This window comes from Miscanthus floridulus, chromosome 14 (assembly GCF_019320115.1).
Source record: "Miscanthus floridulus cultivar M001 chromosome 14, ASM1932011v1, whole genome shotgun sequence".
Lineage (NCBI taxonomy): Eukaryota > Viridiplantae > Streptophyta > Magnoliopsida > Poales > Poaceae > Miscanthus > Miscanthus floridulus.
In genome coordinates this window covers 87,948,177-87,960,307 of record NC_089593.1, presented here as the reverse complement: position 1 = coordinate 87,960,307, position 12,131 = coordinate 87,948,177, and the positions used below count along the sequence as shown (strand labels likewise).

The following is a 12,131-nucleotide window of genomic DNA, read 5'->3' as shown; positions in this document are numbered from 1 at the left end:
GTACATGGGCCGAGCCGCTAGGGGAGGCCCAGCCCACAAGACTGCGCATGGGTCGCCCTACTAGTGGAGGCCCTGCTTACAAGCGACGACGCATGAAGCACGGCGTAGGTCGGCGTGCATCGCAAGACTGCGTGAAGATCCTCTTTGATCTAGGAAACCTGCTTGGATATGCTAGATCCCGTAATATCTGTAACTTCATATCTTGTAAATCGATTAGGATAGAAATAATCGATCTGTAACCCTACCACCCGGGCTATATAAGGCGGGTAGGGACCCCCTCCTTTTCATCTGATCATACGCAATACAACCCACCGAAAAACACAGGACGTAGGGTATTACGCCAAGTCGGCGGTCTGAACCTGCCTAATCGTTGTCTCTTGCGTTCTGTGCCACCATCTGGTTCCCTCACGCGCACCTCCACCGATTTATCTACTACCGTGGGCATACCCCTGGGTAGACTGCCGACTAGATTTCGTCGATAGGGACACATCGGCGAATGGTAGGACGACGTCCTTGAGAACACCCACAGAGAAGATGACGAGGCTAGATGCACCTGAGGATAAGTAGGTCGGCACGACGAGCTCTACCACGACAGGGACTGAGGGGTAGGAGGTGAGGCAGTGCGGGTGCTCCAGCGAGGAGCTCGGTCGGGCGGGATGTGAGGCAGCAGCGGCGGTGTCACCGCGCCAATGCTGCAGTGAGGAGCTCGGTAGGGTGGGAGGTGAGGCGATGATGGTGCTGTAGTGAGGAGCTCAGTAGGGTGGGAGGTGAGGTGAGCGCTTAGCCAAGCCTGGCTCCACGAAAATGGCCACCCACCTTGTTTCCAGTAAGCAAGGCTAAAGGGTGGTGGGTGCATTGCTGGAGCAAGGCTATAAGGCCTTTACAAAGAACCAAACAGACCCAGCCTGCATTATTGGAGCTTGAACAGGAAGTAAAGCAGGGAACCAAACAGGCCCATAGCAAGGGACAGAGCCAGGATTTATTAGACAAGAGGGGGCTGTTCAAGATGACAACAATCATACATAACAAAATACATACATAGCAAAAGTATACATAAGAAAAAAAATAAACGTTTGTGTTACATTAAAAAAAACTTAAACTAAAAAAATGAAATTGAGTATTATAGACAGAAAGGAACAAAATTAATTAGCAGGTCCCTAATCTCCATCTGATCAATCTAATTTTTAGATAATAAACAGAATCATGGTAATAACAGGAACAAAGGAGATAAGAAAAATAACAGGAAGACTAATCCTAAGTAATAAGTACAAATGTTATTGGAGATCAACTCAGAGAGATCAAATAAGAGAAACACTAATTACAATTAGAGGGTGTAATGTGCAGACAGACTAGATGTTTAGTAAAATACACAAATAACATAATTAACTAGCTAATTATATAAGAGGCTCTTAGAGATTATAATACAGAGAAACAAAATAGATGGAGATAAAAATAGGATGTCCTAATTCATGATTATATAAGATGCTATTGGAGGCTAATATAAACAAACGACATGGAATCAAAATACAAATAGCATCGTTAACTGAATAATTAGACTATTGATAGCTAATTAAGAGGATATATTAGTGGGCATACTCCCTGCCTCCGCCACTAATAGCGAGGATGTCCTAGAGTTGGCAAGGCCATCTAGAATATCTAGAAACACGAGAGCACTGTGGAACAACAATTATGGATAGTTGCAGAGCCTAGTGGAGGCTCCAACCCCCCTGGCTCGGTGTTGTCACGCTGCTACTCCTATCAGACAGACACTGTATAAAGGGATGGTATATCTCACGTTGAAATCCATGAGTTTTCTAGTTTTTAGACTTGGATTCTACAAAAGTTGACTTAGCCTATCTCAAAGTCGGTTTAGCCGATTTTCTCTAGCAAAATCGGTTATCATAACCTCTAAAGTCAGGCTATTCCAACTTCTAAGTTCGGCTATCTCAACTTTGTGTGTGTGGGTGCGGGGGTTTTTCAATATTGTAATTCTCTCATCCAGACTCCAAATTTGATGTTCTATCACTACTGCAAAAATGTCATCACCGCCGGTTTTGACCCTCGGTGGTGATATATTGTTGGTGAGAAAAAAGTCTACTCCACCCCCCAACTATAGGGGTGGTCTACATAACCCTCTCAACTATGAAACAGTCTGATTTACTCCCTGAACTTTCCAAAACCGTCTATTTAACCCTTCGGGCGGTTTTCAGCCGCGGTTGCTACAGTAACAAAGGTTGCTACAGTAACGTCGCGTTTGCTACAGTGGCATGTTTTTGTCTTTTTCTTATTTCCGCTGAATCTTTGAAAAATCTTAGTAAATCACAGAAAAATCATAAAATGGAAAATCTAATTTTGTTGGACTCCACATGAGTAGATCTACACAGTAAACATATAATATAGTACGCTTTAGTACAAAGTTTTTGTTGTAGCTTTAGATTAATTGGAAAATCCAATTTTGTCTGAATTAATTAGAATAATTCATAGCTGCAGCTTCTATGGTCCAATTGTGGTAAAATTTTTATGGTAGGTTAATTATTATATGCTTAAACTATAGTAAAAATTTCGTACTCATTGGACCATGTATAACTTAGTTATAGATAAATTCCAATTAATTACAGACAAAATTAGATTTTCTAATTAATATAAATCTACAGTAAAAGTTTTGTGCTAAAGTGTACCATATTATATGTTCACTGTGTAGATCTACTCATGTGGAGTCTAACAAAATTAGATTTTCCATTTTATGATTTTTCTGTGATTTACTATGATTTTTCAAAGATTCAGCGGAAATAAGGAAAAGACAAAACCCATGCACTGTAGCAAACCCGTCGTTACTGTAGCAACACGCCACCGAAAACCGCCTGGGGGTAAAATAGACGGTTTTGGAAAGTTCAAGGGATAAATCAGACCGTTTTATAGTTGAGGGGGTTATGTAGACCATCCCCCATAGTTGGGGGTGGAGTAGACTTTTTCCTTGTTGTGATAACCGCTAGCTCGTGTCACCAACCGGCGGTGATAATCATTTCCTAAAAAATACAAATCACTGTAAATAAAAGCAAAAAAAAAATATTCCTAGGTAAAGGCCCCCCAGGCAACAACCAAACGAGCCCTAAGAGTGAAAACAGCCAAAATGATTTCTAGGCTCGTTCTAGGCTAACCAAACGAACCCTAAGAGTGTTTGGTTGACGGAGCACTCAACAGCTTCAGGAGCGGCCTCAAAAGCGGTAACAAACACGGTTTAAACGCTGCAGCTGCTCTACAGTATGTTCATTTGGCTGTGGATTATCGTAAATAATTATAACACAAACTAGCCAACAGTATTTTTTCACGAACAAGCAACGAAACGAAACCAAACAACGAAACGAAACCAGCCAACCGCGAACAGACTGCTAAACTCCGAAGCGAGCCACCGCGGATTTTGAGGCCAGCAGTGACCTGCCCTGCTATCTGGTGTCACTTAACTCACTCCTCCAAACAGGAGGCTGAGGCTGAGGAACAGCTGGTTAAAGTTAAACCGCCCGGCGGGGCTGCCGGTGCCGAGCGACACGGCCATAAATCTCGTCGGGCTAGGTGGACGCCGTAACGGCATCGTACTGCGGGGGCCGTATCGCGTGTCAGGGACCCGCAGCGCCGAGACAAAGAGATCCGATCCACATCACCCCGCGGCATCGTACGTTACTGCACGCCGCACTTGTACGAGTAGGATCCTGTACGGCTGCGTCCGCAAATCTGGGTCTGGGAGTGCGAGGGACGGAGGGTAGGGAGCAAGCATTCAACACTGGTCGGGCCGGGGTCACTCGCTCGGTCACGCACGCCCCGTGCGCGGGGGCGGGGCCTCCCTTCCCTGTCACGGAAGAGGAGTTTGGTGCTCCGCCTCACTGCACTGTGCATCTCTTATAATCCGTTTTTTTAGCTTATTTTTTTTAATCAAAACAATATTTTTCTCTCATAACAAAATCAGTCAGAACAATATTTTAGCTTTTTTTTCAGCGAAGCGAACGGTGCCACTGACTACTCCCTGTGGCATGTTTCGATGGCAGTTGCATGCACTATATACTCTATTAATTACTCCGTAGTACTCCCTACATCCCAAATTGTAAGTCATTCCAAGAATCTTGGAGAGTCAAAGCATCTCAAGTTTGACCAAATTTATACAATAAGATAATAATATTTATGATACCAACTAAGTACCAATAGATTCTTTGTTAATTATATTTTTATAGTATACCTATTTGATGTCATAAATCTTTGTAATTTTTTTTTATAATTTTGATCAAACTTGAAAAGCTTTGACTCTCCAAGATTTTTGAAATGACTTACAATTTAGGATGGAGGGAGTAGTAACCATTTTCTTCACCAAGCACCAGACAGACTGAAACCACGTTTCTCAGGCTCTCAGCGCTTCGAGGCTCGAGCACAACATCATAGCTCGACTCTGTCCATGTCCTGCAAAACAGAGCAGCCCACTCCAGCCCGCTGCCACCTGCACGCCAGTGTAGCAAATCAAACTCACTTACCTTGGCAGCAGATTCGCTACCATGGCCTTGTTTAGATTGAAGAAAATTTCAATCCGATGAATAGTAGCACTTTCGTCTTATTTGGTAAATATTGTCCAATCGTGGACCAACTAAGCTCAAAAGATTCATCTCGTGATTTCCAACTAAACTGTGCAATTAGTTATTTTTTTTACCTACATTTAATACTCCATGCAAGCGTCCAAAAATTGATATGATGGAGAGAGAGTGAAAAAACTTGAAACTTTGGAGCAAACTAAACAAGGCCCATGACCTGCACGTCAGTGTAGCAAATCAAATTCTTGCATGAGCATGGCTTCACACGCGCATGAACATACGCACACATCGAGCCGACAGTTGCAGGTTATACCCCACACAACCGAACACACACACAGTCAGGAGCAAGCGCGCCTCTTCAAGTACCATGTCAAATACGGCTGTCGACAGACAATACATTACTACGATTCAGAGCCAAGGCTATTTACAGGGCTTGGGAAGGAAAAAGAGGGGCCAAGCAGGCGCACCAGCCGTTTCTTGCCTGCTCTTTCGGTCTCTCCTGCTCTGCTACAATAACTTACCCCTAGCACAGGGCACACCCAAAACTTAGCTTACAACGGGAAACTGGCACCAGGACAAGCACCATCTACAAACTGAGTACCGCGGGGCTTTACCCGGAGGCATACACACAAAGTACCTACTAGTACACCACTACAAGACTCACCCCTTTCTCATTCTTCCTTCAGGTCACTCTGATACGTGGCCTTTTGTCGGCTCCACCACTTCAAAAGGCCTGCAACAAGCACACAAGAGATTAGCTTAAGATGAACAAATAGTTCTTCCGTATAACCAGGGCTAGACATTGCTGCTGAAGCTACCTCACTGACTGGACAAATTAGCAGTTCTCGGAATTGGGAGTGGAAGTAGACAGGCCACCTCGGGGCTCTTTGTAAACCAACCCTCTTCCTGGCGAGTCAGACAGACTATCCTCGGACCTTGAGTTTAGGGCACCTGGGTTCATCCTTTCGACTTCCTCCCTTGTGTAGATGAAGATCTTGTGGACCATGTCGCAGAATTCACTGCACAAACCGAGGAATTCAAGTTATGTCTAGTTAATTGTAATTGCATTTCAATCAACAGGCAACAGAACAGATATTATTCAAGTTATGTCTAGTTAATTGTAATTGCATTTTAATCAACAGGCAACAGAACAGATATTCAGGCAGTAGAACTCACTTCCAGGGGTCATCGCCAACCAGCATTATATCGCCTTCATTGTCAGTGTAGACGACCAACCAATTTTTGCAAGGACTCTTCAGTTCACCATCAAAGTCAAACATCTGATCCAGTTCAGCAATCAGCTCATCATAGCAAGTGAACTTTGTTAGATCAATCGATCTGCCAAGGGCACTGCCTTGCTTATGGACCTGAAATGAGAAAGCCTTGTCATATTCAGAAATACCACAAGCAACAAAACATCCCTCAAATAAAATAAAAAGCAAAAGGAGAAAAATGGAAGCAATTAGATAGAACATTTGACCGTTATCAGAAAGCTAAGATTTCTCAAGGCCCATGTCACTTACCTAATATGGCAACTGTACATTTGTCATCACATATTGTATTTAATAAACATTTACATAAGGCTAGACTAAATATCCAAAAGGCACAGGATTCTCAAAGCATTGGCTCTGTGAATGATGTCAAGCATATCCAAACATGACACTTGCAGGGGCAAGAAAAATTAAGCAATTTATTTGCATGCAAGATTACACAACTAGCAGGTTTTATCAGACCGGTGCTTCTAGATACATAAAACATGTTGCCAAAAGGGATCAACAGTACATAACTTCATTGAAGCATACTTTGAAAAGTATTCACTTGAAGGTTTGGGCCTAGTAAGCATTTATGTATCAAGGGATGACTAGCAAGGGAAAAGGTGCTATGTATGGTGAACCTTCTTGCAGCTTCTGGTGGAACTACTCTGCACTTTGTTCTGAATATTCTGGGTAGCTTCGAGACAAGGCTGATTATTCTCTGTAATAGAATCTGACTGAGGACCATCAAGTGGCTTCACAATCTTGGAAGGATCAGAGCAATTATCCACTTCAACTATGTCTAGCTGATTCCCTTTTTCTGATGGAGAAGTTTGAAGTTTCCCGTCATATGCGACACTTGGTGGGGAAACCAGAGGTTCACATTTTTCTGGGCTGCCAAGAGGAATCCCAAATAGTTTGAATGAAGTGCCTTTAGTTTTCTGAACATCATTTCCAATAACCAAAGGCTGGGGCCTGATCAAACTTGACGATGCATGGCCTGTGCGGGAACTTGACTCAATATGTCCAAACCAGCCTGTGGAGCACTGATCAGTGCCATGGCCCTGAAGTGAAGTGAAAGCTGATTTCCCAGTAAACTTTGCAGCTTCAGGCATCACTAGATAATTCTGTTGATTCATCCTAAAATCACTGCTATGAGGCATAAAAGACCATGGGCCAGGTAACATGTTGTGATTGGCTTGTTGGGCTGGATAACGAGCATCGGCTGTGTCCCAGGTATTTGAGTGAGTCCCAGATATTTGACTAGGAAAAGGGCTAAGTGGATTATGTGCATCTTTCAGTGGTTCAAATGCCGAGAACAGATGATTGTAACCTTCGGGAGTTCTAGATTGCGTCCAACCCTCCAGACTTCGCTTTGTCTGGGCAGCAATATTGTTTCTCTGTTGCTCAGTTCCTGAAGACCACATGGTAAGATCCTGAGCAGTCTTCACATCACTGCTATCACGGTATCGACCTGTCAATTGTTTCCTTCCTTGATTGTGCAAGGCCCTTGGGAGATTATTTTGTTGCAATTCTGCCATGACTTTAGAAGCAACTATATGAAAAGGTTATTTGTGCATTAGTAATGATAGAAAGAACTACAAGCTTCAGATGAATCCACAACACAAGGTTAAATTCAAACCTTCTCTGGTTACAGTAGACGCATCAGATGGTGAAGCGTTAACACTTGAACGAGACCTCTTGAATCTGACTGGAAGAGGGCTCACAGGAGATGGGCTAACAACAGGTTCTATTTGCCAAGGAGAAACTCTTTCAGGACGAGGAACAGAAGAAGCTTCATCCCATCTCACCTAATTTCACAAGAATATGTTAGGTAAAGGCTGGTATAAATCAACTCTGCTTCCATAGAAACAAATATATTGTCAATACCTTAAGGGAACGCCATTTTGAGTCAGCCCAACCAGATGGATCAGAAGCACCGATTCCAACTATTGTGCCAGTGAATCTAACAAATGAAAATGGAAAGTTTATCTCCAAAGGGGAACTTTGTTGTGGTATGTAAATGAACTGAATACCCACTACAGACACTCTTACCTTTGCTCTGCCGCCTCTTCACCTTCAAATCTCATCTTAAATCTCATCCCTATTGAATAATTTCGTTTCAGTGATTCATAGTACCTATCTCGCGAGACCACAAATTCAGCTGGACTAGTCCTGCAGGATGAGAGTAAATAACTCAGCTCAAACATGCAATTCATTATCTGTTGATCCCAAAACATTCTTTTATCATGTACAAGGGAATCATGCAACTTCATGCATCAATTAAGTAACAGACTGGAATAGCACTACTGCTAAAAGTGAACACAGAAACAAAAATGATGTTGTTCTCAAAAAAAAAATGTTACTAAGCTTATAATTCCTTACGAACCTTGGCTTGTAGTAGACAGTGAACATACTCCCAGTGTTCACTGCATGCCATGCTGTTGCAAGAACACCAAGATGCATACTGTGGCTTGATATGACTGAAGATGGGATAGTGGTTTGGTGCCTCAGTGCACGCCGAACTCCAACACGTAACTCCCCATTCTCACCTCTATCTCATAAATATAAGGAATCAGGTATTGGTAAGGTAGTCAAGTGTCAAAAAGGAGAATTAAGAGCAAGCAACATTAACTGCTCAGCATAGCATAGTATGAAACCTGAGAAATATGAAGGCATCCCCTGCAACAAGACGCCTGGCGCTAACAAAAACACTCCAACCACTCTGAAGGAGGTGTCTCCGTGGCTGACCTGATGTAAATCAAAGGTGAAGTTGTAAATTACAAGTGTCAGATCGTGAACTATCCAAGTTACAATTTACGTCACATCAACAATGGAGCAGGAATTCCTAAACCAAATAGACAAAGTGTGAAGAAGAATCAGTGATAAAACTACTTCCACCATCCACAAATCAAATGCAGGCCAACCAAAAAAATATGAAATACATAAATTTCTAGTGACAGTATGGCCCTACTCATAGAATAGAATTAAACTGTTTATGTATATGTATAACTCAGAATCGTTCCTAGAAAACTTTGCAATTAAATTCAAAGTGAAGCTGGTATTAAGCATGCACTCCTCTAGTGAACCTAAGTGAACAAACAAGAAAGAACATAACACAATTACTCTGGAATAAATCCACTACAAGACAATGAGGCATCACCTCGAAAGATGTGACGGAACCGCCACTCAACCCCATGCAGGTCCTTGGCCACCAATTCTTGATTTGGGGGATGTTGACTCATATCCTAATCAAGGAGAAACATCAAAGGCATCACCATCATTAGGCCAACAACAGGCAGTGCTAAACCAACAACAACATGAGTCAAAGGTTCCGAGGGCCTAACCAATGGTGGGAGGCACTCATCTGCATGCCGGCGCAACACTGAGAAACCACCATGCGTGCTTGTGTCTGAGGCAGTCAATGTCTTGCAGAACGAATGGATGCGAGGCCCCTCATTTGTTGGTGGCGCATGAGGCACCACCTCCTCCTCTGCCTCCTCATTGTCCACTGTTGTAGATGTATTCTCATCTTGCTTCTGTGAATCAAGCACAAACATGGGTACATAGCACTGGTTAACATTCCAAGTCTGAGCATGCATGATGCAAAACCAGAAGTTACCCACCTTATCAGGGAGCAGGGTAAGCTGGGCATACACCTCATCAGTATCCGGCTCAGCCTAGCAAAGGAAACTAGGATCAAGCATATGCATTCACAACATGCTGCAGTGAAGAGCAAAGAAGCCAAGTTGTTGTTACCTTCAGCTCGATGTTCATGAGCTTGCATGGAATCTTCCATGGCAGGTTGTAGAGGGGCGTGCCCTGCTGCTCGGCAAGCTGGTTCGTCGAGGCCTCCACCTGAGAGCACAGCAGAAACAAGCAGAATCCCGCACAATCAGCACCCCAACCAAAATCACAGAGAGCAGCGCAAGAATCTTAGAAAGAGGAATCATTGCATATCTCCCATGTCAGTAAAAAAATTGCGGAGCTTTGGATAACATTAAAAAACCATAAAGGCACTGATTCCTAATACCATTCGAGGCAGAGGCACTAAAGAAAGACTAAGCCTCGAGGGTCGAATGAAATGAAATGAAAAACCTCATCTGAGCTCACTGAAGTGACCAGTAAAAGTAACCGACGACCTGGCAAACCTAGAAAAAAAATCCCCAAATCAGAAGACCCTCCGCATGGGACTCTGAGCGACCGAAGTGCCCATGGGTCAAAATTGCCGAATCCTCCGCATCAGAAGCAAACCCCAGCGCAGAGTGCAGCACTGCACCGGCCATGCGAATCGCCCCCAAAAGCTAGACAATTCCCGTCAGATTCCACGATTCCGCGCAAAGGCGCGTGCCTCACAGGACCCGGAACCACGAATCCAAGCTGCGGACGAAGAGGATTTGAAATCCGGGGCCACGGCACAGTCGAAGAAAGCGCAGGCCCGGAATTTCCCAAATCGAGGGGAGGCACAGGGACCCCGTCGAGCTCAGATCAAATAATCCCGCGCCTAAACCCCTCCAAACCCCGGAATCCGCTGCGATCACGCGAAATTCGGCGAGGATTCCGACGCATGCACACACGCGTAACCCAAAACCCTTCGAAAAAACGCGAGGATACAGCGGCAGGAGTAACAAGAGACAGCTCCCCAGCCTCGGCGTCGTCAGGGCACCCTCCCTCGCTGTCTGCCTCACCTGCTCGATGTGGCCCTGCGGGAAGTAGTAGACCTTCTCCCCGAGCGGCGGCACGCTGGACAGCGGCCCCGCGCAGGCCTTCCACAGCTCGACGAACAGCGCGTCCTTCCCTCCGCCTCCTCCGCATCCCGCTTCCGCACCTGCACGCCCAGCCACAGGAAGCAAGCAAACCTCGTCACAAACAAAGCCAACCCCTCTCAGAGGTGGGGAGGCTCGGGCCCCAAGCACCACAACCAGCAGCGAGCGACACACACGCGCACACTCACCACCGCCACCGGCACCGCCGCCGGCCGCCGCTGCAGCCGCCGCCATCGGATCTCACATGCACTTCCCCCGACTACCTCCCCGCCGGCCGGAATTCGTCGCGACCTCCGCCGCTGCCCCCGCGCACCTGGCACCTGGGGCGATTTGTGCGGGGAAGGAGAAAAGTGAGGAGGCAGCCGGAGGCGACGCGAGGGGATTTAAGGGAGTAGCAGGCCGCCGAAGGCGACGTCAGTTTCCTGTGTCGCTTCTCCTCCCCCTCTCGCAGCGTGACTGCGTGTGTGAGCGGCGATTTTTAAGTTTTTTCATCCTTATGGATAGCGCTCCTCCGGTTTTATATAGCCAGCTATATATTTGCCACTCAAAACAGTGAGTATGTATTTGTTATTTCCGCTGATATGGTACGCCACGTAGTCAGCTAGCGTTGCGTTGCAGCGCTTCTCAAGACCACTGTTATTTCTTTTCGTACAATCGCTGACACGTGGGCCCACAAGTCAGGTTCATTTTCAACCTGATGAGGATATCTCTTCCATTGATACAACCACACTTGCTGCACGACAAGGTCCGATGACAAGAGCTCGAGCACGACAACTTAATTATCATGTAAAGTCGTTCCTCGTTGTTCATACAAACTCGTCTCAGAATTGGATGCTACTAAATCATGGTGATGATTGTCTTATTTTTAGGAATGTTGGTCAAGACCCCATTGCCTCATGTTTAGACCCTATGATGAGGATGGAGTAGCCGAACAAGTGGGAATCATCATTAATGGGACGCTCAGCTCATCTCAAGACAGCAGGAAACACTCCATCAAAAGTACCATAACTCCTTGATACGAGATCCAACGAAACAGGTTTTTGACTTGTTGGAAAGAGCGCGTCGTCCTCTTTCAGATGGGTCCAACCCCACTATCAGAATCTACCGAAGCTGTGCGCAGCAAGCAAAAGGACGCATAGACCTATAGCTTGGGCCTAGGCCTTGTACTGACTACAGCCCATTGAGGGACGCCCAAATTAGGGTTTCCCACTCCCCCTTGTGCTCTCCTCCTTATAAATAGAATCAGCAGCCATCAGAATGAGGGTGGGTTTTGTTTAGATGCAAGATAGCCGCTGCTTCTTCCTTCTAAACACGTGTGTCGATTAGACCACCCGATTTGCTTGTTTCAAGACCCCAACTTATGATTCAGATTCAGCCTTTGGCATAAATCCGTGAGTTATTTGCTTGTTCATCTTGTTCTTGCTTGTTCTCGGTTGCTTGTAGGTTCATGGTGTTCTTGGCACGGCAAGAACATCACAATCGGAGCCGGTGTACCTGTTGCTAAGGCGCAGCAACCTTGTGGTCGTTGTAGTCGGACAGCC

General features: G+C 45.2%; 1 protein-coding gene across 1 annotated transcript; it reads right to left on the bottom strand.

Moving 5' to 3' along the window:
- Positions 1-4,928: 4,928 nt before the first annotated feature.
- LOC136502686 (auxin response factor 24-like) lies at positions 4,929-11,069 on the bottom strand. Its single transcript, XM_066497924.1, has 15 exons — positions 10,779-11,069; positions 10,513-10,652; positions 9,584-9,682; positions 9,451-9,504; positions 9,172-9,363; positions 8,988-9,072; positions 8,485-8,575; positions 8,214-8,378; positions 7,880-7,999; positions 7,715-7,790; positions 7,467-7,635; positions 6,466-7,379; positions 5,748-5,938; positions 5,390-5,590; positions 4,929-5,304 (listed from the first exon to the last, which is right to left on the bottom strand). Exons 1-14 carry the CDS (start codon positions 10,822-10,824, stop codon positions 5,407-5,409), a joined length of 2,526 nt encoding a protein of 841 aa, XP_066354021.1. The 5' UTR covers positions 10,825-11,069; the 3' UTR covers positions 4,929-5,304; positions 5,390-5,406.
- Between the last annotated feature and the right edge of the window lie 1,062 nt (positions 11,070-12,131).